General features: G+C 43.6%; 1 protein-coding gene across 2 annotated transcripts in view; it reads right to left on the bottom strand.

Annotated features, from left to right (window-relative positions):
• The window catches only part of LOC139577243 (glutamate receptor ionotropic, delta-2), a 662,466-nt gene that overhangs the window by 177,896 nt on the left and 458,028 nt on the right, over positions 1-26,542 (bottom strand). For both annotated transcript variants that reach the window (XR_011675240.1, XM_071404217.1), the window contains exon 9: positions 136-237. Coding sequence is in view for 1 of the 2 variants with exons in the window: in XM_071404217.1 (XP_071260318.1) it covers positions 136-237 (102 nt within the window). In the remaining variant the exon portion in view is untranslated. The remainder of the gene's footprint in view (positions 1-135; positions 238-26,542) is intronic.

Below are 26,542 nucleotides of genomic sequence, written 5' to 3'. Positions count from 1 at the left end.
TCTTTATGATGCCAAGTCTATTAAACAGCAGTGTACATACAGGCTCATGTCGGATACAGACAGCTCTGGGCTGAAGTCAGCATCTAGGGGCAACTTCACCCTACTCCGATACAGGGTGAACAGTACAGTACTCACCAGGACAGTGACCACTCGCAGAACCACGCCCCTCATGTTGTTCTCCAGCTTCCTGTCTGTTAGCGTTCCGTTGAGGCCGTGCACTGGGTCCCAGGTGGCCAGCTGGAAGACAAGCAGGAAGTACAGTTAATTAGTGACATGGTAACATGTTAACACAACGGTCCTCTGTAGAGCATGGTGTATGGTGCAGGGCTGTGGCTTCGAATCCTCCTGGGGCCAACTATATGAAAATGAATGAACGCATAATGGTAAGTCGCATTGGGATAAAAAGTGAATATTATTATATTATGGCTTAGAATGATGACACCAAACAAACACACCAAACAAGCATCATTCCAGCAGCTTGATGACACAGTCAATCATGACGATCAACTGTTTCCCACTATCTCAAAATGTGCAGTTATCACAATTGACATACTGTTACTGTCTGTGAAGAGAAACAAGTGCAGGACAGTCAATGATCTACCCTTACTATTCATAATGGTGCTCTGAATAGCCATTGGACTATTTTTGTGCCCTGGTCAAAAGTAGTGCACTACGTAGGGAACAGGGTTCAATTTGTGCCATTTTCTTCATTCAGTAAGGTTGTCAGGGTCGTCAGGGTTTTGTCAACAGAAACTGCTTGGGGAGCAGAAGGAGCTGAAGGAAAAGTAGAAGTGCTGATCTAGGATCAGGTAATCTTATTCATATTGTGTTCTAAAAGGCAACACTGATCTTAGATCAGCACTCCTACACTGAGACACTTAACTGACCCAGAACTCAACATTTTATTTCACTCTTTTCGTTCACATTTTCGCTTTTTATTGGGATCACTCATTTACCCCAGATCTTGTTTCTCGCATGTTTTTGTTGTTGTTGTTGTTGTAATAAAACATTCCTGCGACTTAGATCAAACCGTACTAGCCTCCCTGTAGACAAGCACATGGCAAAGAGGAGAAAGATTTACCTCTTCAAAGACAACAGAGGAGAGTGAGGAGACAGAGGAGAGAGAGGAGAGAGAGGAGAGCGAGGAGCCAGAGTAGAGAGAGGAGAAAGAGTAGAGAGAGGAGACAGGAGACAAAAGAGCGAGGAGACAGAGGAGCCAGGAGACAGAGGAGACAGAGGAGACAGAAGAGACAGAAGAGACAGAAGAGACAGAGGAGACAGAAGAGACAGAAGAGACAGAGGAGACAGAGGAGACAGAAGAGACAGAGGAGACAGAGGAGACAGAAGAGACAGAGGAGACAGAGGAGACAGAAGAGACAGAGGAGACAGAAGAGACAGAAGACAGAGGAGACAGAGGAGACAGAAGAGACAGAAGAGACAGAAGAGACAGAGGAGACAGAAGAGACAGAAGAGACAGAAGAGACAGAGGAGACAGAAGAGACAGAAGAGACAGAGGAGACAGAAGAGACAGAAGAGACAGAAGAGAAGAGACAGAGAGACAGAGGAGACAGAGGAGACAGAAGAGACAGAGGAGACAGAGGAGACAGAAGAGACAGAGGAGACAGAAGAGACAGAAGAGACAGAAGAGACAGAAGTGACAGAAGAGACAGAAGAGAGAGAAGACAGAAGAGACAGAAGAGACAGAAGAGACAGAAGAGACAGAAGAGACAGAGGAGACAGAAGAGACAGAAGAGACAGAGGAGACAGAAGAGACAGAAGAGACAGAAGAGACAGAGGAGACAGAGGAGACAGAGGAGAGAGAAGAGACAGAAGAGACAGAGGAGACAGAAGAGACAGAAGAGACAGAAGAGACAGAGGAGACAGAAGAGACAGAAGAGACAGAAGAGACAGAAGAGACAGAGGAGACAGAGGAGACAGAAGAGACAGAAGAGACAGAAGAGACAGAGGAGACAGAAGAGACAGAGGAGACAGAAGAGACAGAAGAGACAGAAGAGACAGAAGAGACAGAGGAGACAGAAGACAGAGAAGAGACAGAGGAGACAGAGGAGACAGAAGAGACAGAAGAGACAGAGGAGACAGAAGAGACAGAGGAGACAGAGGAGACAGAAGAGACAGAAGAGACAGAAGACAGAGGAGACAGAGGAGACAGAAGAGACAGAGGAGACAGAAGAGACAGAGACAGAAGAGACAGAGGAGACAGAAGAGACAGAAGAGACAGAAGACAGAAGAGACAGAAGAGACAGAAGAGTCAGAAGAGACAGAAGAGACAGAAGAGACAGAAGAGACAGAAGACAGAGGAGACAGAGGAGACAGAGGAGACAGAGGAGACAGAAGAGAGAGAAGAGACAGAAGAGACAGAAGAGACAGAAGAGACAGAGGAGACAGAGGAGACAGAAGAGACAGAAGAGACAGAAGAGACAGAAGACAGAAGACAGAGGAGACAGAAGAGAGAGAAGAGACAGAAGAGACAGAAGAGACAGAGGAGACAGAAGAGACAGAAGAGACAGAAGAGAGAGGAGACAGAGGAGACAGAAGAGACAGAAGAGACAGAAGAGAGAGGAGACAGAAGAGACAGAAGAGACAGAAGAGACAGAAGAGACAGAAGAGACAGAAGACAGAGGAGACAGAGGAGACAGAAGAGACAGAAGAGACAGAATAGACAGAAGAGACAGAAGAGACAGAAGAGACAGAAGACAGAAGAGACAGAGGAGACAGAAGAGAGAGAAGAGACAGAAGAGACAGAAGAGACAGAGGAGACAGAAGAGAGAGAAGAGACAGAGGAGACAGAGGAGACAGAAGAGACAGAAGAGACAGAGGAGACAGAAGAGACAGAAGAGACAGAAGAGACAGAAGAGACAGAAGACAGAGGAGACAGATGAGACAGAAGAGAGAGAAGAGACAGAAGAGACAGAAGAGACAGAAGAGACAGATGAGACAGAAGAGACAGAGGAGACAGAAGAGACAGAAGTGACAGAAGAGACAGAAGTGACAGAAGAGACAGAAGAGACAGAGGAGACAGAAGAGAGAGAAGAGACAGAGGAGACAGAAGAGACAGAGGAGACAGAAGAGACAGAAGAGACAGAAGAGACAGAAGAGACAGAAGAGAGAGAAGAGACAGAAGAGAAAGAGGAGACAGAAGAGACAGAAGAGACAGAAGAGACAGAGGAGACAGAAGAGACAGAAGAGACAGAAGACAGAGGAGACAGAAGAGACAGAGGAGACAGAAGAGACAGATGAGACAGAAGAGACAGAAGACAGAGGAGACAGAGGAGACAGAAGAGACAGAGGAGACAGAAGAGACAGAAGACAGAGGAGACAGAGGAGACAGAAGAGACAGAAGACAGAGGAGACAGAAGAGACAGAAGACAGAAGACAGAGAGGAGACAGAAGAGACATAGGAGACAGAAGAGACAGAAGACAGAGGAGACAGAAGAGACAGAAGACAGAGGAGACAGAAGAGACAGAGGAGACAGAAGAGACAGAAGAGACAGAAGAGACAGAAGAGACACAAGACAGAGGAGACAGAGGAGACAGAAGAGAGAGAAGAGACAGAAGAGACAGAAGAGACACAAGACAGAGGAGACAGAGGAGACAGAAGAGAGAGAAGAGACAGAAGAGACAGAAGAGACAGAAGAGACAGAGGAGACAGAGGAGACAGAAGAGACAGAGGAGACAGAGGAGACAGAGAAGACAGAGGAGACAGAAGAGACAGAAGAGACAGAAGAGACAGAAGAGACAGAAGAGACAGAAGACAGAGGAGACAGAAGAGACAGAAGAGACAGAAGACAGAGGAGACAGAGGAGACAGAAGAGACAGAGGAGACAGAAGAGACAGAAGAGACAGAGGAGACAGAGGAGACAGAAGAGAGAGGAGACAGAGGAGACAGAAGAGAGAGGAGACAGAGGAGACAGAAGACAGAGGAGACAGAAGAGACAGAAGACAGAGGAGACAGAAGAGACAGAGGAGAGATATATTGTATTCTTTATGCTGCTGCTTTTGCTTTTCACTAGAGTGGTGCATGTAGCTTGTTGTTAGCCAATCATAAGTCATCAAAGCGGCAATAGACTACAGTCATAGAACCTCCATGTGTGGCAAAAACTAGGGGATATCTAATCAATGGAAGTTAAAGGAAGAAAGATAGGCTACAACAACCAAGAGCCAACAGGTAGCCTGCTACATCATATTCTGAAAATAGTTATTGTTGTTGTTTGGAACTGTGTAGGGTAAGAACGCTCATGCCTCGATTAGCCTAGCTAGCTTAACTAGCTTCTCCCGGTTTGATGCAGTCAAGACAGGTACTATGTAATCATATTGGATGATAAATAACCTAGCTAGGGCAGCTATTAGTCTACTGTAGCACAAGTCAGCTTGGTTGCGGTCTCTCCCTCCCTCCTCACAGTGTCACTTGCTTACACACACAGTAGCCGACACACACAGTACGGCCCTGCTAGAGCGCCACCTCTCTCTACCTCCTCTCACAGTAGCCTACACACACAGTACGGCCCTGCTAGAGCGCCACCTCTCTCTACCTCCTCTCACAGTAGCCTACACACACAGTACGGCCCTGCTAGAGGGTCACCTCTCTCTACCTCCTCTCACAGTAGCCTACACACACAGTACGGCCCTGCTAGAGCGCCACCTCTCTCTACCTCCTCTCACAGTAGCCTACACACACAGCACGGCCCCTGATAGAGCGTCAATTCGCACTTTGTCAACTCCGGTTAATAAAGTAGCTTGAAAATTGACTTTTCTGCTGCTTCCCTCACTCAAATCGGACCGGGTCTGGATCCGACCAGGTCGATACGGGGCGGCAGGTAGCCTAGGGGTTAGAGCGTTAGGCCAGTAACCAAAAGGTTGCTAGATCGAATACCCGAGCTGACAAGGTAAAAATCTGTCGTTCTGCCCATGAACAAGGCAGTTAACCCACTGTTCCTAGGCCGTCATTGTAAATAAAAATGTGTTCATAACTGATTTGCCTAGTTACAACTTTTTTTATATAAATATACGGAACGGGTGTAGTTGTATTCGGGTCCATTCGGAGCGGGTCTCTATATTTAAAAAAAATATTTATGTATATCGGGTCCAGGTGGGAAAGCCCCAGGTCCATTTCAGAACGGGTCCAACTTTTAGGACGCGTGAAGGCCTATAGAGCAGAGGCCACTTTCAATCTATTTTATGTACCACATTGCCTCAAAGCAAGCAAGTGTAACCTATGCATCATACATTATTTCCAAAATACTTGTTAAACCTCTCTCTGCTCTGTCTCACAAGCACCGAATAATCCCACCATTGTTGGGTTTACAGTAATAATCTACCAAGAAGCTGGATATTTTACCTGGATAAGGTATCATATGTTATGAGGCTTTAAGTCCCCTCTCAAACCCACCATATTTCACTGACATTCTTTCTGCCAGTTTATTACATCAGGCTGCAAGTGCATTCCCCTTGTGTCTGTCATGTGTAAATGAGTTTTCTCCACCACAACATAATATTCCTATGAGATGAAAAACAAACACTGAAAGGGAATGTGTGTGAATTTAACATCGCTCCTTTATGTAACTTTGGTTTGAACCTTTTCATGAGTCTTCTGCCTGCAGGTAGCGCTATAGTGCCTCGTTCATAAATTTAGAAAAACAACTCTTTCAATATAGTAGAACAGGTAGTTCTTCTTCCCCTTAGATGAAAAGCACTTACTACAAGAAATCTCTGGTAACTATTCGTTTTGTTTAGCATGTCTAATCGATCAAACATTATCGGTCCAGTGATCAGTGAGGCAGGTAGCGAGGCAGCCAATAACGCCAGGGCCAACTGCATCAACACATGTCTCACCCTGTGACCCTCGCTGTCCTTTACCTCCCCCTCCTCCCAGACACCAGTAGGGATGAGTGTCCGCTGAGCGTGCTGGGGAAAACAAACAGCCCCCCCCCCCCATACGAGAACCTTTAAACTGTGCATAATACGAGGAAGAGCTCAATAAAAGTAAGTGTTGGGCGGACATGTCAATCAGGAGAACATGTTGCCTTCTCCCTGCCTTCCCTCAGTCTGTAGAAGACCGACTTTTCACCACCTGAGTAGGAGCTGTCTGCTCTGTAACCTGTAGAACAACGCCGTCTGTCTGTACGTGCCACAGAACAAGACCTAGTAGTGTTGGGTGTGGAGGAAAATCACTACATGCAGTTATGCAAGCTGACTTTCAAAATGCACATTGTTGCTCTCCCCCAAACAGGTGAACTTGGTCCCGCTGAGGTAGAGGGAGAATGAAAGAGAGAGGTAGAGAGAGAGGTAGAGAGAGAGAGGTAGAGAGAGAGAGGTAGAGAGAGAGGTAGAGAGAGAGGTAGAGAGAGAGAGAGAGAGAGAGAGAGAGAGAGAGAGAGAGAGAGAGAGAGAGAGAGAGAGAGAGAGAGAGAGAGAGAGAGAGAGAGAGCGCATCCCCTTATCTTCAGAGGGACAGATAAGGGCTCAATTCTTCTGGCAATAAATGTGCGACTGTGTCTGACTTCTTCTGTGCTGCATTCAGAGGCGAAAGAATGGCACTATTAGCATCCCATAATGCCTCGCTCTCTTCACTGAAACACTCCCTTTTGGTCCCCACGTATCGTCGTCTCCTCTTGACATTTCTACGTCGGGAAAAAGTCTCGCCACATCTCATCTCCTTTATCAGATCAAGTTGAACACTTCCTAGTACAACCAGACAGACTTGTTGTCCAGATTAACTAGGTCTCCCTGTGTTGCTAGTGGTGTACAGGGCTGTGCAGACTGGGAAAGGTGTACAGGGGAAGGGTACAGTAGTATTAGGGTAAGCATGGAGCTGGGGGTGCTGACATTATGGTGCTGGGCCAGGTTGTGAGACCAGTGAGTTGACATGGTTCTGCTGTAGGATGAGTGAGACCAGTGAGTTGACATGGTTCTGCTGTAGGATGAGTGAGACCAGTGAGTTGACATGGTTCTGCTGTAGGATGAGTGAGACCAGTGAGTTGACATGGTTCTGCTGTAGGATGAGTGAGACCAGTGAGTTGACATGGTTCTGCTGTAGGATGAGTGAGACCAGTGAGTTGACATGGTTCTGCTGTAGGATGAGTGAGACCAGTGAGTTGACATGGTTCTGCTGTAGGATGAGTGAGACGAGAGAGTTGACATGGTTCTGCTGTAGGATGAGTGAGACCAGTGAGTCCTGCTTCCCCCACTGCTATATCGATTAGCTGGGAGTCACACCTCCACTCAGCCCTTCTCCTTCAAACCCGTTGGCTTCCTCCTAAATGGCACTCTATTCATATTATATATATATATATATATAAATAATAGTGCACTACTTTTGACCAGAGCCCCAAACTATACAGTCTATACTATACAGGGGGGCATTTGGGCTGTGAAGCCAAGGTTCTTTGGGTCATGCCACTCCAGCAACTCTCCAACACACCAGTGACCAGCAACACTAAAAACACAAGCACCTGCAACACCTGCAACACCTTTCCCCACTTGTTAACAACACAAGCACCTGCAACACCATTTCCCACTTGTTAACTTCTTTGGGGTAGGGGGCAGTATTTTCACGTCCGGATGAAAAGCATGCTCAGAGTAAACGGCCTGCTACAAAGCCATAAAAGCTAGAATATGCATATTATTAGTAGATTTGATTAGAAAACAGTCTGAAGTTTCTAAAACTGTTTGAATGATGTCTGTGAGTATAACATAACTTATCAGGCAGGCAAAAACCTGAGAAAAAATCCAACCAGGAAGTGGGAAATCTGAGGTTGGTCGATTTTCAACTCAGCTCCTATTGAAGATACAGTGGGATATTGGTAATGTTGCACTACCTACGGCTTCCACTAGATGTCAACAGTCGTTAGAACCTTGTCTGATGCCTCTACTGTGAAGTGGGGCCCGAAGGAGAGAGGAATGAGTAAGGTCTATCATGACCTGAACATGCCCTGACCATGCGCGTTCACATGAGAGCGAGCTCTGTTCCATCGCACTTCTGAAGACACAGGAATAGTCCGGTTGGAACATTATTGAAGAAGATTGATTCAATATTTCGTTTGTCATGTTTTTACGGACTGTTGTATAACTTTTTTAACTTTTCGTCCGTACTTTCCGCTGGACCTGCCCGCGCGTCGAGAGTTTGGAAAGTGTACTGAACGCTAGAACAACAAGGAGGAATTTGGACATAAATGATGGACATTATCGAACAAAACAAACATTTATTGTGGAACTGGGATTCCTGGGAGTGCATTCTAATGAAGATCATCAAAGGTAAGTGAATGTTTATAATGTTACTTCTGACTTCTGTTGACTGCATAATATGGCGGCTATATTTGTGTCTTGATTGGGCTCTGAGCGCCGACTCAGATTATTGCATGGGTTGCTTTTTCGTAAAGCTTTTTTGAAATCTAACACAGCGGTTGCATTAAGGAGAAGTCCATCTACAATTCCATGCATAACAGTTGTATCTTTTAGCAATGTTTATTATGAGTATTCCTGTAAATTGATGTGGCTGTCTGCAAAATCAAAGGATGTTTGTGACTTCTGAACGTAAGGCGCCAATGTAAACTCAGATTTTTTGATATAAATATGAACTTTACCGAACAAAACATACATGTATTGTCTAACATGAAATCCTCTGAGTGTCATCTGATGAAGATCATCAAAAATTGTATCTATATTTCTGCTTTTTGTGAATCCTCTCTTTGGCTGGAAAAATGGCTGTGTTATTCTGTGAATAGGCACTCACCTAACATAATCGTTTGGTTTGCTTTCGTCGTAAAGGCTTTTTGAAATCGGACACTGTGGCTGGATTTACAACAAGTGTATCTTTAAAATGGTGTAAAATACATGTATGTTTGAGGAATTTTAATTATGGGATTTCTGTTGTTTTGAATTTGGCGCCCTGCAGTTTCACTGGCTGTTGAAGAGGTGGGACGCTACCGTCCCAAGCACCCGCAACACCATTCCCAACTTGTTAACAACAAGGACCCGCAACACCATTCCCAACTTGTTAACAACAAGGACCCGTAACACCATTCCCCACTTGTTAACAACACAAGCACCCGTAATACCATTCCCCACTTGTTAACAACAAGGACCCGCAACACCATTCCGCACTTGTTAACAACACAAGGTCCCGTAACACCATTCCCCACTTGTTAACAACAAGGACCCGCAACACCATTCCCCACTTGTTAACAACAAGGACCCGTAACACCATTCCCCACTTGTTAACAACACAAGGTCCCGTAACACCATTCCCCACTTGTTAACAACAAGGACCCTCAACACCATTCCCCACTTGTTAACAACACAAGGACCCGCAACACCATTCCCCACTTGTTAACAACAAGGACCCGCAACACCATTCCCCACTTGTTAACAACAAGGACCCGTAACACCATTCCCCACTTGTTAACAACACAAGGTCCCATAACACCATTCCCCACTTGTTAACAACAAGGACCCGCAACACCATTCCCCACTTGTTAACAACACAAGGACCCGCAACACCATTCCCCACTTGTTAACAACACAAGGACCCGCAACACCATTCCCCACTTGTTAACAACAAGGACCCGTAACACCATTCCCCACGTGTTAACAACAGAAACACAATGGGCCACACAGATGAGCCCAAGGTGGATGGTGGTAGGGGGTAATGTTTCCAGAGGCTACACAGTCAAGCTCTCCTTTTTGTGAGTTCCTGTTGCATTCACAACATAGGGAATTGGAGTGTGATGTCTGCTCTGTCTCCTCACCGCAGAGACCTCTGGCCCGGTCTCCTCATCACAGAGACCTCTGTTCCGGTCTCCTCATCACAGAGACCTCTGTTCCGTTCTCCTCACCGCAGAGACCTCTGGCCCGGTCTCTTCACCGCAGAGACCTCTGGCCTGGTCTCCTCACCGCAGAGACCTCTGGCCCGGTCTCCTCACCGCAGAGACCTCTGGCCCGGTCTCCTCACCGCAGAGACCTCTGGCCCGGTCTCCTCATCACAGAGACCTCTATTCCGGTCTCCTCACCGCAGAGACCTCTGTTCCGGTCCCCTCACCGCAGAGACCGCTGGGGACTAACAGTGATGAAAGCCCTGCATAATTCCAGGCGCCAGATGCCAGTTTATTAAAAAAATAAAAAATAAAACTCCCAGCCTCCATTGTGTTTTCATGGTTGTTGTGTATATCGTCTCCTCCGGTTATATTTGCAGTATGTCTGTGTTTACAGGGAACGCTCAAGGAACACTCACTGCAGGGTAGTGGGTTCACATCAATAGTGTCCTGCCCCGACGATTCTCTAAACACTGACTGGAAAGTCAATGTGGCGCAGTGGTTCAATCAACACAGATGTCATGCTGACGGTGCAGGACCGTGTAGTGGCCCTCTGTGTGGGATGACGGCTCCGGGAAGGCCCTGTGTGCTGCCTGCCTGCCTGCAGTGTTTGCCAACGTGCTCATATAGAGGGGGATTACTATAAACACTGCAACAGGACAACTTTCCCTTTCCACACAGGCTCTCTAGGGACACCTAAGCATACACATTCAAAGTAATTGGAACATGACCCAACATGCTGCATAGGCCAAAGTGGTAATCGATTGTATACAACAGTACATGGGGCGTGCTCTTTCAGGGGACACCTCACAAGTTATGTTTATTTAGAAGACAACACCTAACAAAAGGCCTGCCTGTATATTAGAGAATTGAAATAACCCTTAGCCTTGGTAAACTCATTACTGTGGCTACTACTACTCCGAGCTTGTAAATCACACTGGACAAAGTCATCGACATCTCCAATGACTCCAACCCTTCCATTGGGAAATGGAGCACACATGCAGACAGCAAAGAGTTTGGGGTTTGAGACCCAAAAACATATCGGACTGAAGAATGCAGCACAAGTGTCAAGTTCCAACAGTATGAACTAGCTCCCATCACAAGCTCACAACTCTGGAGACAAGACAGAGCGGGGTATCTGCTGGCTGGGCTGTCTGATCCGTGTTTCAAAATCCTACCACCACAGTAGATGAGGAGTGTTCATCCCAAGTCATGTCATTTCACATGGTTAAAAAGGTTTCAGAAATTAACATATAGGTACTTTATTAAGCATACATATTGCAATTATGACAACAGTCGGATTGTTTGATGAAAATGCAACCAGAAGCTATTCTTTCCAAGTTACACAGCCATCAATGTGTTCAAAACGTTGCTCGTTTCAAAACAAAATTGGATTTCAAGGAAATAATGAGAAAATGCTGATGAATTGGATGCGTCAACTACTTTTAGTGCAAACATATTATTTATTTTTATTATTTCAATTATTTCAAAATGAGCAGCATTAGTTTATCTTATTAATGAAGATACTTTTATGTGTATCTTATTACTGGCCAGAGCATCCTCATCAATTCTACTCACACAACTCCACAAATTACTTCATTAACATTACAATGATTTAATTGCTGGACCCTACCCAGAGGGTGGATAGCCAACCTTTAACAACAGAACTCATCTCTAGCAGGACACTGGTCAGCAGAGCTCAGACTGGATTGTTTTCATCAGCTGTACCAATATATAATTGGTTTTACGAATTACGTTGTACAAAAAGGTAATTGCTCTGTGACGGAGTTGGCCGTATCCCAAGCACATAAATCGGTTAAAATAATAACTGATAAAAATGGTCAAAATTCAATACGTACTTATTAAACAGATTGGTTTAAAGAGGTTAAAATACAGTCCATGCTAAAAGGTTATTAAAACAACAAACACCTTCCCTGCAGAGCATTTAGCATGTCTTCTTGTTCAAAGTTTTATAACAGAGTACCCCTATTGGTACCGCGACATGCTGTAAGGGGTCTTCTTTGATATTATTGCGGTCCACAAACAAATGCTATAGGTGTATATCAGCCCAAATAATAACAACAATAATTTAAAAAATACAACCTAACTCAATGTACTCCTTTATTCAGATTCAACTGCCAATGCCCTCCCTACAGGCTCTGGGGCCTGAGAAGGAAGACCTGCCAACGCCCTCCCTACAGGCTCTGGGGCCTGAGAAGGAAGACCTGCCAACGCCCTCCCTACAAGCTCTGGGGCCTGAGAAGGAAGACCTGCCAACGCCCTCCCTACAGGCTCTGGGGCCTGAGAAGGAAGACCATCTTCGGACAGTATTCTTTGCAATGTTTTGGAAGTGAAGTCGTGGAAACCCAAAAACCTTTCAGCCTCAGATACTACTGTCCAGTTTCTTTGACATTCTTTTCGTTTGCACAGTACAATTAAATCACATGCACGATAAACACCATAAAATCCACCTTCTTCACAATCAGCATATCAGTCTCCCTCAACTGTTGAACAACACTGAATCTACACAGTCTGAAAAGCATGTACCCTCATATCTTCAGCTCCCCTCGCTCCTTCAACTATTTCACGTGCCTCAGGAGACTTGCTCTATAGCCCTGACCCTTGCCACCTCATACTTCTTTACCCTAACCGGGCACACCGGGAAATTGGGAACATGGTTGCCCTCACAATTACAACATCGTACAGCCTCAGATTCTTCAACAGCATTCCTTCAGCACACACTTGATACATGTCCATACCTTTTGCAATTGCAGCAAAACAACGGCTTGAACACAAAAGCTCTCACCGCATATCTAACAAACCCCATCTTCACCATTGAAGGGAGATACTCAAAGTGGAACATCAATAATACCCACAGGCTTTCTTCTTTTCCCACGACACGGTTCAGCCGGCGTGTTCCAACTACTCCTGGCATGCTGCTGGTAAACCACGAGGCCGCCACATCCAACACAACACCAGAGATGACACCTTTTAAAGGTGCTCTGCTACAAAAATCTAAACTCCCCACTTCCCCATAAGTCGATAGTTTGTCGATCCTTAATGCCTTTTCCTTCTGCTCTTTTGAGACAAAATAAATCAAAACAAAGCTACTTCTGATCACTCTGACCGACTCCACCTTTCCCAATGCATCCCTTACCATACTTGATACTTCAAACGGATCTACCAAAAAGCATTATTGTTAGTGAACCTTATGCCAACCAAAAACCTATACTTATTAACAACTTCAGCCCTTTTTGTTCCATTTTCCTTTATCACTGTCCTCCACTCTTCAGACAAACTGCAAGGATCCACTCTCTCCACAAATCTCACTTCCACTGGGCCAGAATCATCCTTTACATCCTTGGAACAAGTCCCGAACTCGGCAGTCCTCACCACGGGTACTTCATCCACGCTCCCGTCAGGTTCCATCTCCAAGCTACTAGTGCACATATTCCTCTTTTTACACCTGTCACCAACCAACCAACCATCCAACCTTCCTTCCTTCCTTCCTTCCTTCCTTCCTTCCTTCCTTCCTTCCTTCCTTCCTTCCTTCCTTCCTTCCTTCCAAACTCAACTACCGTATGTCTATCTCTTCCAGGTATTTTCTCTCCCACTGTTCAAACAGAGCACCTTTCAAGACACAAACCAATTAAGAGCAGGTGTGGCCAATTACTAGGCGTGGCCAACACCTGAAAACATGCGAATTGACAAGACAAACTACTGACTGAATGAAGTTGATGGTAAATGTATACATATGTGGAACAGTTTGAATAATGAAACCGTTTTGGGCCCAGAGTTCAGGTGGGCTTTCACGCTTCAGCAAACAGAGAAAAGGAGGGGTGCTCAACAGCAATGAAACAAATCAGTAGAATGGCATGCCAAGGAAAACTCTAATTCGAGGTAGAAATAGGTTGGAGCACTCAACAAAAAAAGGCAGAGCGATTTATTTTTGCCCCACTTTAATCCATTGTACAGTAGTGGAGGCTGCTGAGGAGAGGACGGCACATAATAATGTCTGGAATGGAGTCAATGGGATGGTATCAACCACATGGAATCCATGTTGGATGCCATTCCATTGACTCCATTCCAGCAATTATTATGAGCCGGCCTCCTCTCAGCAGCATCCACTGTTGTACAGGACGCGAAAAGGTTACTGACATTTCGACGTCAGGCTGACGTCTTCCTCAGAGTGACCTGACCATTGCACGTAGCTCCTATTCATAGCCCAATTATCACACAAGTAACACAATCACAAAATGTACAAGTGAAGATGCATTGAATGTCATCTTAACATGCTCTATCCTCAAACTAACCGATAAGGCCTGGGGGGGTGTGGTATATGGCCAATATACCACGGTTAAGGGCTGTTCTTCTGTACGATGCAACGCGGAGTGCCTGGATACAGCCCTTAGCTGTGGTATATTCGCCATATACCACAACCCCCGAGGTGCCTTATAGCTATTATAAACTGGTTACCAATGTAATTAGAGCAGTAAAAATACATATTTTGTCATACCTGTGCTATACGGTCTGATATACCACGGTAATCAGCATTCAGGGCTCCACCCACCCACTTTATAATTGTATTTAGAATCTTTGTTTTGTTTTTTATTATTTGGAACAACAAGTTTAAGAGCCACTAACACGGGACAACCAAGAGATTAATTCATTGGAAAACAAGACATATTGATTCAATGGGGTCTCTACAGTCTACACAGAAGAACTAGCTACCTCTGCTACCTCAGAAATGTAGTTAGCTTGCTCTGTGCATCTTCACCTCACTGTGTGTAGAGAACGAAGAAAACTTGAGACGATCCTCTACTTGATTCTCACAGACACCGTCCCAGAGGAAGCCCTTATTTTTTATGTGGGGAGGCATTGCACAGCTCCACAAATCCCGAGTGCACAGCTCCCGAGTGGGGCAGCGGTCTAAGGCACTGCATCTCAGTGCTAGAGGCTGTATCACAACCGGCGGTGATTGGGAGTCCCATAGGGCGGCGCACAATTGGTCCAGCGTTGTCCGGGTTAGGGTTTGGCCAGGGTAGGCCGTCATTGGAAATAAGAATGTGTTCTTAACTGACTTGCCTAGTTAAATAAAGGTTAAAAAGTTAATAAAACAGCAGAGCACAGCCGCAGATGGTCCAGGGGATGTCGTTGCTCTGTTTTCTCTGTGATCAGCCTCAGCGGCGCCACAGCCATAATACACTCGGCAGTCAATTCCGCCTGATCTTTATAGTCTGAAGAATTCACTCTCTGATTTCCCACCTGTGTTACAAGCTGTTTTTAATTGCTTGCTCCAACTATAAAAGGGTAAATCCATTTGAATCCAATTCACTATTTGACAGCGTCCCTTTAGATTTTTGCCCTTGGGAGAAGTGGTCAGAAAGTAACTTTTTGGACTTAATGCCAAAACATTCAGGAGATAAAGGTGCTCAAAGTTGACCCCTTCTGCATACTCCACCATATCATGAGACATCCATGTCTTCATCACTGGATAAGATAAACGTTGTCAAACTATTTTATAAATTCTGGCACCTTTTTTAAAATGAATGATATTAACCTTTAACGTCAATTATCTAAAAAAGCCTTTTCACATTCAAATAGGTTGTAGCTTAAACCCTACTTCACATCATCTGAGGTTTTTGTGTTGTTCCCCGCCATCGGTTGAGACACAACATCCTCTTGAATAGAGGTTGGGAGGTCACTTAAATCATAGGTCCATTCTATGAACCTATTTCTATCCCTTCAGACAACTGCAATTTATCTGGTACACCATTGAAATGTAAATCTAATTACTACCACAAAGATGGCAGCAGGTATTAGTAATACTTCTATTATCTATATTTCTATGATTTCAATAGGTTTCCTATGGAGGATTGGCAGTATAATGTAAAACAACAGAACTTCCCATTCAAGTTAACATTCTCTGATATGTGGACCTCCATCCATCTTTGAAAGTTGAAATTTCAATAGTTTTACCATTTTAGTACATTTATCAACCCAAAACATGACACCTACCCTATATTGACTTTTAAGGAAAAAACAAAAATGACATACTTTTTATTTAAAAAATATGTTTTCAAGAAATTATAAAATAGTTTGACAACCCTGTTTGTAAGCTTTCAAATGATATCAATCTCAACCTTTTATATTTACCAGAGATGAAGACATGGATGTCAAATGGTATGGTGGGGTATGCAAAATGGGTACATTTTGAGCACCTTTTGTCTTGAATGTTTTTTCATTCGGGTCCAAAGAGTCACTTTCTGAGCACTTCTACAATGGGTACATAAGTATGGAAGGTTTTGTTCAAATCAAAAGGGGTGCTGTCAAAAAGTAATCCTATTCAAATGGATTTACCAAAAATAGACATTTCCTACACACTGCAGTTCACTCTTATTTACAAACTAGAATCTTGCTTTGTAGGGCTGTTTCTACAGTGGAGTAATATACATTTCCTACACACTGTGGTTGATGCTTACTGTATTTACAGACTAGAATCTTGCTTTGTTGGGCTGTTTCTACAGTGGCGTTATAGACATTTCCTACACACTGTGGTTGATGCTTACTGTATTTACAGACGAGAAACTTGCTTTGTAGGGCTGTTTCTACAGTGGAGTAATAGACATTTCCTACACACTGTGGTTGATGCTTACTGTATTTACAGACGAGAAACTTGCTTTGTAGGGCTGTTTCTACAGTAACTTCAAAGAAAATACAAACTATCACCCTGCTCTTGCTAGTATCAATTTATTTTATTCAAGCTTACGTGTCTGCCTTTTGGCCTTCGTCAGAGCTTTTCTGGAATAGAAACAGGGAAGTCCAGGCATGTCTATCACACCACTCCATATTTTTCCTTGAGTACCCCATTATTAGCCAAAACATAATTCTGCACAAATACTATACTATTTAAATTGGCCCACTGGGCTAAAATGGACCAGCCCATCTGGCATTTGGCCTGTACTTTTCTGAATAGAATGCAACATAGTGACTTATAATGCACAGTGCCTTTGGAAAGTATTCAGACCCCTTGACTTTTTCCACATTTTGTTACGTTACAGCCTTATTCTAAAATGGATTAAATAAAAACATTTCCTGAGCAATCTATACACAATATCCCATAATGACAAAGCAAAAACTGTTTTTTGGGGGAATTTTTGCTAATTTATTAAAAATAAAAAAAATGAAATATTACATTTACATAAGAACCTGAAAGAGCTTGAGAGGATGTGTAGAGAAGAATGGTAGAAACTCCCCAAATACAGGTGTGCCAAGCATAGCGTCATACCCAAAAATAATCAATGCTGTAATCACTGCCAGAGGTGCTTCAACAAAGTACTGGGTAAAGTTTATTATTTATTATTTATTATGTAAATGTGATATTTCAGATTAAAAATAAAAATGAGAAGAAAAAAAAATATTTAAAGTGTTTGCTTTGTCATTATGGGGTATTATGTGTAGATTGATGAGGGAATTTCTTTTTTTAAATACATTTTAGAATAAGGCTGAAACGTAACAAAATGTGGAAAAGGTCAAGGGGTCTGAATACTTTCCGAAGGCACTGTATGTGAACAATGTGGTAGTTAAACAAACATCTATTGTTTAATTTCATTCTAATGTAATTCAATTGCAATATAGTGGTTTGTTATTGAGGTGAATAAGGTGAATAATTATAAATTCTGACCTTAATCAAAATAATACAGTTCACATCCCTTTCCTATTCAGTTAACCATGTGTACAAATTAAAACAAGAGTTCAACTTTGTAAATTAAAATAACTTTGTTAATAAATAAAGTATTCTAATCTATCAAAATGTCTTCCATGAGCTAACCTTTTAATGAGAAAACAAATCTGAAATTAATGACAGTGAGTGTGTGCGTGTGTGTGCGTGTGTGTGCGTGTGTGTGCGTGTGTGTCAGGCCCCTTACTATACAGTTCAGATGCTGCACTCGTCCAACTGGATCCATAAACAGTGTCTTCCTGCTCAGAACATACCAATCAAGCTATTGTTCATTTTTAAATGTCTGATTTTGTTACTTGTGTGTTTCATTATTCAAACCATTCCATATACGTATACATTTACCATCAACTTCATCCAGTCAGTAGTTTGTCAATTTTAATCTTTACAGACGCATGATGATCAGGGTCATATGTGGGGTGCATCATCCAATCACGAGTGGCTCTAATGCTGTCTGAAAGAAGCCATTTGGAAATGAATATGATCTGTGATCAGGAAGCCTTCCCTGGCTAACACGGCATCCCATGGGGCACTGCAGTGCACAGGGCCTCCAGACTGGAGCTCTGCAGCTCCATAACTCCCCAACTACCTGCTGGCAGAGCCGTGCAGCCGTCTTCATCGACCTGGCCAAGGCGTTTGACTCTGTCAATCTGTCAATTCTTACCGGCAGACTCAACAGCCTTGGTTTCTCAAATGACTGCCTCGCCTGGTTCACCAATTACTTCTCAGATAGAGTTCAGTGTGTCAAATGGGAGGGCCTGTTGTCAGGACCTCTGGCAGTCTCTAAAGGGGTGCCACAGGGTTCAATTCTCGGGCCGACTCTTTTCTCTGTATATATCAATGATGTCGCTCCACGTATGCATACACGTATGCATACCCTCGTAAAACTGACTATACTACCGATCCTTGACTTCGGCGATGTCATTTACAAAATAGCGTCCAACACTCTACTCCGCAAATTGGATGTAGTCTATCACAGTGCCATCCGTTTTGTCACCAAGGCCCAATATACTACCCACCACTGCGACCTGTATGCTCTTGTTGGCTGGCCCTCACTTCATATTTGTCGCCAAACCCACTGGCTCCAGGTCATATATAAGTCTTTGCTAGGTAAAGCCCCGCCTTATCTCAGCTCACTGGTCACCATAGCAACACCCACCCTTAGCACGCGCTCCAGCAGGTATATTACACTGGTCATCCCCAAAGCTAACTCCCCCTTTGGCCGCCTTTCCTTCCAGTTCTCTGCTGCCAATGACTGGAACGAATTGCAAAAATCATTGAAGCTGGAGACTTATATTTCCCTCACTAACTTTAAACATCAGCTGTCAGAGCAGCTTACCGATCATTGCACTGTACACAGCCCATCTGTAAATAGCCCATCCAACTACCACATCCCCATATTGTTATTTATTTTTTGCTCCTTTGTACCCCAGTATCTCTACTTGCACATCATCTTCTGCACATCTATCACTCCAGTGTTAATGCTAAATTGTAATTATTTCGCTACTGTGACCTATGTATTGCCTTACCTCCCTAATCTTACTACATTTGCACACACAGTATATAGATTTTTCTATTGTGTTATTGGCGGTACGTTTGTATATCCCATGTGTTGTTTGTGTTGCACTGCTTTGCTTTATCTTGGCCAGGTTGCAGTTGTAAATGATAACTTGTTCTCAACTGGCCTACCTGGTTAAATAAAGGTGTAATAAAAATAAAATAAAAAAACTACCTGCTGGCCTCCTGGGCCTCTGTCTATCTCCTCCAGCACATCCTTCTCTCTTAGACCGTCTTCTCTATTACATGCCTCGCAGCCAAACAGGGAGAGAAACCAGCTTCAAACGCTGGCCCTGCACAGCGAGTTCAAGCTTAAGGAGTTTGTCTATCTCAGCGGAGCAGAGAGCAGTGGGAGAAAAGGCTTTGCCTGTGTTCTTCCCCCATGAAGACACAGAATGAAAGAGGGGTCGATGGGTATTCTCCCAAGGCAGATGGTTGCCTCCCACAATGTACCCAATTCTAACTCATCCAGTCTACATGAAGTAGGACATCATCCAGTTTGCACGTAGAGGACGTCATCCAGTCTGCACGTCGAGGACGTCATCCAGTCTGCACGTCGAGGACGTCATCCAGTCTGCACGTAGAGGACCTTATCCAGTCTGCATGTAGAGGATGTCATCCAGTCTGCACGTAGTAGGACGTCATCCAGTCTGCATGTAGTAGGACTTCAGTTTGGAGGAAAAGCAGGAGTTGAGAGACCTGGCTTTCCTATGTAACTACCTACGTCACTACCTACGTCACTACCTACGTCACTATAGGGCTCCCGAGTGGTTCAGTGGTCTACGGCACTGCAACACAGTGCTAGAGGCATCACTTCAGACCCTGGTTCAATCCTGGGCTGTATCACAACTGACCGTGATCGGGAGTCCCATAGGGTGGTGCACAATTGGCCCAGTGTCATCCTGGTTAGGCCTGGGACAAGTACCTTAGAGTGTTTAGTTTGAGAAACAGAAACCTCACAAGTCCTCAACTGGCAGCTTCATGAAATAGTATCTGCAAAACACCAGTCTCAACATCAACAGTGAAGAGGTGATTCTGGGATGCTGGCCTTCTAGGCAGAGTTCCTCTGTCCAGTGTCTGTGTTCTTTTGCCCATCTTAATCTTTTCTTTTTATTGGCCAGTCGGAGATATGGCATTTTCTTTGCAACTCTGCCTTTCAGAAGAACGGTCTTTGTTTCTGGCCATTTTGAGCCTGTAATCGAACCCACAAATGCTGATGCTCCAGATACTCAACTAGCCTAAAGATGGCCAGTTTTATTGCTTCTTTAATCAGACAACAGTTTTCAGCTGTGCTAACATAATTGCAAAAGGCTTTTCTAATGATCAATTAGCCTTTTAAAATGATAAATTTAGATTAGCTAACACAACGTGCCATTGGAACACAGGAGTGATGGTTGCTGATAATGGGCCTCTGTACGCCTATGTAGATATTCAATTTAAAAAAAATCAGCTACAATAGTCATTTACAACATTAACAATATCTACACTGTATTTCTGATCCATTTGATGTTATTTTAATGGACAAAAAAAGTAGATTTTCTTTCAAAAACAAGGACATTTATAAGACTACAAACTTTTGAACGATAGTGTACGTTTGGAGGAACGGTCTTTGGTAACGCAGCGCTCTTTAGAGATGGGAATGGATACTTGAACAAGCGAAATGAAGTATGCGGGTAGGCATATGTGTGTATGTTTTAGGAGCTGCAGGATATTATCAATTCAAGGCACTCTGAAGAATATACTATTTATGGATAGGCTACTTTGCAAGGCCAGGATAAAAGAGAAACAATGCATTGCCGTCGAAGCAGCCTTCATAATAGTAGCTAGGCCTAGGGTAAGGAAAGCCTATGGAGAGCTTGGTTTTTATTCATATGAAACGGAAAACAAGCAATCTGTTTTTTAAAACACCAACAATATTTCTAAATAGGATGGGGTCAAAATCATGATATGATAAATTGCTTCTCTCGTTCCATGTCACTATGTGCAAACGTAGGCTTAAATGTCTATACGAATAACGTCTATACAAAATACTAGGCTTCTGTCAATTGTATCGTTGCCTATGTGTGAGGCATATAAAAAAATCTGCCATTTATACGGCATTATAGGACGACTGAATAGTTTGGAGGAGCTTGTCTTTGGTAATCAGGCGAGGGGCGCTCTTTGAAAATGGGGATGGATAGCATACTTAAAAAAGCGAAATTAAGTATGCAGGTATGTGAATTGTGTGTAATGAAATTGCATGAGGACAAAAACCTCCAAAATATTCTCAGAAGAGCACTCTCAGAAGACCATTTAAAAGCTCTTTAATCATAGGCTTCTTGGCTAATGGCCAGGATAAATAGCAGCGCCAATGTGATCCTGCTAAACCAGCCTTGATTAAGGGGAGGATAGGTTGTGCTTGGTTTTTTATATAAAATGAAATGAAATGGGGAGAAACCAATAGTGCTTTATGTTTATAAATACGAGACTCACCGGCACAAAAGGCACATCTCTCCTTCTATGGGCACTGTGCGTCATGGCTGGATAGGCTGCGCTTCCTCTCTCAAAATACATGCCATTATCAACTGTTACATGTTAAGACCTGCTTTTTGTGGGTATTAAAACTTGTGTGCTTATTTTTAAGGACACGCCTCAAGTATTGCCACCCCTCTCCATCAGCACAAGCGAGCTGATGTTAGACAGGTAAATTTCCAAACCTGGGGTTAGGGCTGAACAATTCCTGTGTGTTTGACTCATGCACCTCCTTAGCGCAAACCAAAAATATAAATATTTGAACTTACTATTTCAGCCTGAACTGTAAATGATTAAACATGAATATAGGACTGTCGTTAGCATTTGCAGAATTCAGTGTAGGATGTAGGATCTTAATTTGGATCACAGGAAATATAAATCTTGTAGTGTATTTTAGGTTTTAAAATGTTTCTGAAGTTTGTAATTTCCACTTTAAAGATTTCAGACTTCATTTTCCCTGAGGAAAAATGTATCAACCCCTACAAAAATGTCCATTAATTATAATCACATTTCCTCTTGCTGCAGGATTATTTTCCTGCTGTAGCAAACTGCCTCAAATTAAGATCCTACATCTGTAGCTGAGCAAAGCACATTTAAAGACTTGTACTGTTTTGAATGTATCTTGTTTTTTGGGGGTGTGGGGGGGGGGGTAGAGTTGGAGTTGTTTTAAGAGTTGTTTTTAATCAGTGTGGTTCATGCAATCTTGCTGAAGACTGACCCTCGGGCCTGGTGTCACAGTGTTTCAGTGTTTGAGAAGTGAGGGACAGTGTAGTCTCTTGGATGATGATCAAGCTGGGAGATACACTTCACACCCTTCACTTTTGCAACTTCAAACTCACATCACCACTCTGAAAGTTCTGGCCCAGAGCGTAGTCTCTTAGCTACCTCAGTCCAAAATACTCCCATCTGTCACATTGACACCTCTCATGACCTTTCACCCAGTCCTTACACACCCAGAAGACAGACGAATCATCTCTGCCTGTTGTTATACCCCCCATGACCTTTCAAACTGACACCCGGTCCTTACACACCCAGAAAACAGACAAATCATCTCTGCCTGCTGCTATATCTGTTTCATCAATGCTGTCTACTAACAGAGAGACGGATGGATGGACAGACCGACAATGGTACGACTACAAGATCAGAGATAGTAGGAGATATCAACACCTTAACAGGGGGAGAGGAGGGGAGTTCTACTGAGATATCAGCCTCTCTACTGGAAGAGGAGTTCTACTGAGATATCAGCCTCTCTACAGGGAGAGGAGTTATATTGAGATATCAGCCTCTCTACAGGGAGAGGAGTTATATTGAGATATCAGCCTCTCTACTGGGAGAGGAGTTCTACTGAGATATCAGCCTCTCTACAGGAAGAGGAGTTATACTGAGATATCAGCCTCTCTACAGGAAGAGGAGTTCTACTGAGATATCAGCCTCTCTACTAGGAGAGGAGTTCTACTGAGATATCAGCCTCTCTACTGGGAGAGGAGTTCTACTCAGATATCAGCCTCTCTACTAGGAGAGGAGTTGTACTGAGATATCAGCCTCTCTACTGGGAGAGGAGTTCTACTGAGATATCAGCCTCTCTACAGGAAGAGGAGTTCTACTGAGATATCAGCCTCTCTACAGGAAGAGGAGTTCTACTGAGATATCAGCCTCTCTACAGGAAGAGGAGTTCTACTGAGATATCAGCCTCTCTACTGGGGAGAGGAGTTCTACTGAGATATCAGCCTCTCTACTGGGAGAGGAGTTCTACTGAGATATCAGCCTCTCTACAGGAAGAGGAGTTCTACTGAGATATCAGCCTCTCTACAGGAAGAGGAGTTCTACTGAGATATCAGCCTCTCTACAGGAAGAGGAGTTCTACTGAGATATCAGCCTCTCTACTGGGGAGAGGAGTTCTACTGAGATATCAGCCTCTCTCCTGGGGAGAGTAGGCAAGTTCTTCTGTACATTTTTGAGCTGATGTGGCCAATTACTAAGGTGTGGCGGATGGCTGGATGGACGGATGGAGAAGTACAGTTACTGAGGTGTGGCGGATGGCTGGATGGCTGGATGGCTGTATGCGTGGATGGATGGAGTAGTACACAGTTACTGAGGTGTGGTGGATGGATGGAGAACACAGTACACAGCGAGGAGGGAAACATGGGAAATGCTAATCTGCTGGCGTGGAGCATTGCACCATGGGAGGAATGAGCTGTGCTGATCCACAGAGGCATGGTGAGGCATGACAAGAGACACGGAGCTGCCCGCTGTAATCCTGGGTTTACCTGCTGTAATGCAGCTTAGACCTGAAGGGCTAGGGTTGGATGGAGACGGGGGAGCAGGCGGAGGGAGAGGGAGATGGAGAGGGAGAGGGAGAGGGAGGGGGGAGGTTGGCCACCCAGGGTGGTGGGGGGGAGGGGGGGGGGCTGCAGCGTATCTTGGCTAAGGAGGGTTGGTGGAATCGTGGACCAATAAGATTGGTTTCCTGGCTGTAATCACTTTAGTATGTGTGACTCCAACCACACAGCTGCATAACTGGGGCATGAAAATACACACATCCATCTCCCCAGACTACAGTATCAGTATATCTATTCAAGGCATTGTGACTCATACACTCTAAAAGATTATTCCATCATATGATTGTTGAGAAATTCATTCTTCTGTTACTTTGTATGGTTTGGTTTGCATATTATTGTGTTACTTTTATTATTACTTTTTATTTTAGTCAACAAGGTAAATATTTTCTTCTTCTTGACCTGCACTGTTGGTTAAGGGCTTTTAAGTAAGCATTTCACGGTAAAGTCTACACTTGTTGTATTCGGTGCATATGACAAATAACGTTTGATTTGAAATGAGATTTTGAACTATTCTGTGTCTGTCCCCAAAGCCTACATAGTTTCTATAGAACTAACACACAGGTAGGTGATATAAAACAGGATTTTTGTTTTCTTTTGTAATTAATACTAAATCACATGTCAAACTCATTCCATAGAGGGACGACTGTCTGAGGGTTTTCGCTCCTTCCCTGTACTTGATTGATGAATTAAGGTCACTAATTAGTAAGGATCTCCCCTCACCTGGTTGTCTAGGTCTTAAATGAAGACAAAAAACAAAAACCAGCAGACACTAGGCCTTCTACGGAATGAGTTTGACACCCTGCTCTAAATAGAAAGTAACAATGAGAACGAGCAATACATTGAACAGTCACAAATCATCTAAAAATAATATTTCAACAATTATTTTAAGAGATGATTTGTGCAAAACTCTTAATACATGCAAACGGGTGGGGATTAACTTAAAACTCTACTATTTCAGTCACTCCTTGTCCAAAGACTGCTTTAAAAGTAAGGAAACAAACATTTAAATGTATACAGTCATGCGCGCAAACATCCTTCATATGGGTGGCCCACAATTCTGCCGTTGCAAGTCCCCCCCCCCCCACACCCCCCCACACCCACACACACACACACACACACACACACACACACACACACACACACACACACACACACACACACACACACACACACACACACACACACCTCTCATATCTCTCCAGACTGCTGTGTTTAACCCCAGAACACTGACAGGGCTCCTCTCAGTCCGCTACACACCCAGGAGGACCGACACCATGAATAAAATAAAATAATAAACAGATGCTTAGCGTCATCCATTTAGTAGAAGACCTCTGTCAGATACAGGGGATATTCTATTGAACAAATAACTAAATCCAGTTGCTAGAGCTCAGTCTGACACAGTCTAAACACACTGGTGAAAAGGGATGTATGCCTGCATCCCAAATTGCATCCTTTTTCACACATAGTGCACTACTTTTGACCAGGTCCCAGAGGGAATAGGGTGCCATTTGGAACGCAGTCATAGATACAGTGAGCTCCAAAAGAACTGGGACATATTTTGTGTTGTTTCTTCTCTGTACTCCAGCAATTTAGATTTGAAATTATACCATATTTGGTCCCATATTCATAGCACGCAATGACTACATCAAGCTTGTGACTCTACACATTTGTTGGATGCATTTGCTGTTTGTTTTGGTTGTGTTTCAGATAATTTTGTGCCCAATTGAAATGAATGGTAAATAATGTATTATGCCATTTTGAAGTGACTTTTACTGTAAATAACAATGGAGTATGTTTCTTAGCACTTTTAATGTGGATGATAATTACAGATAATCATGAATGAATCGTGAATAATGATAAGTGAGAAAGTTACAGAGGCATAAATATCATAACTGTCCAAAAAATACTAACCACCCCTGTTATTGTAATGGTGAGAGGTTAAAATGTCTTGGGGATATGATATGTGTGCATCTGTAACTTTCTCACGCATCATTATTCACTATTCAAATAGCCACCCCAGTCATAGACTGTTCTCTCTACTACCGCATGGCAAGCGGTACCGGAGTGCCAAGTCTTGGACAAAAAGGCTTCTCAACAGTTTTTACCCCCAAGCCATAAGACTCCTGAAATATTTACCCGGACAATTTGCATTGTGTGCCCCCCCCAACCCCTCTTTTACGCTGCTGCTACTCTCTGTTTATCGTATATGCATAGTCACTTTAACTATACATCCATGTACATACTACCTCAATTGGCCCGACCAACCAGTGCTCCCGCACATTGGCTAACTGGGCTATCTGCATTGTGTCCCACCTCCCGCCAACCCCTCCTTTTACGCTACTGCTACTCTCTGTTTATCATATATGCATAGACACTTTAACCATACCTACATGTACATACTACCTCAATTAGCTTGACTAACCGGTGCCTGTATATAGCCTCGCTACAGTAGAAACAATGGCTTGCGAAAGTATTCACCCATGTATGTATCATTTGATTTCCACAACATGCTTACCACTTTGAGGATGGAACATATTTTTTCTTGTGAAACAAACAAGAAATAAGACAAA

Source organism: Salvelinus alpinus, chromosome 5 (genome assembly GCF_045679555.1).
Source record: "Salvelinus alpinus chromosome 5, SLU_Salpinus.1, whole genome shotgun sequence".
Classification (NCBI taxonomy): domain Eukaryota; kingdom Metazoa; phylum Chordata; class Actinopteri; order Salmoniformes; family Salmonidae; genus Salvelinus; species Salvelinus alpinus.
This window is presented reverse-complemented; position numbering and strand designations above follow the sequence as displayed.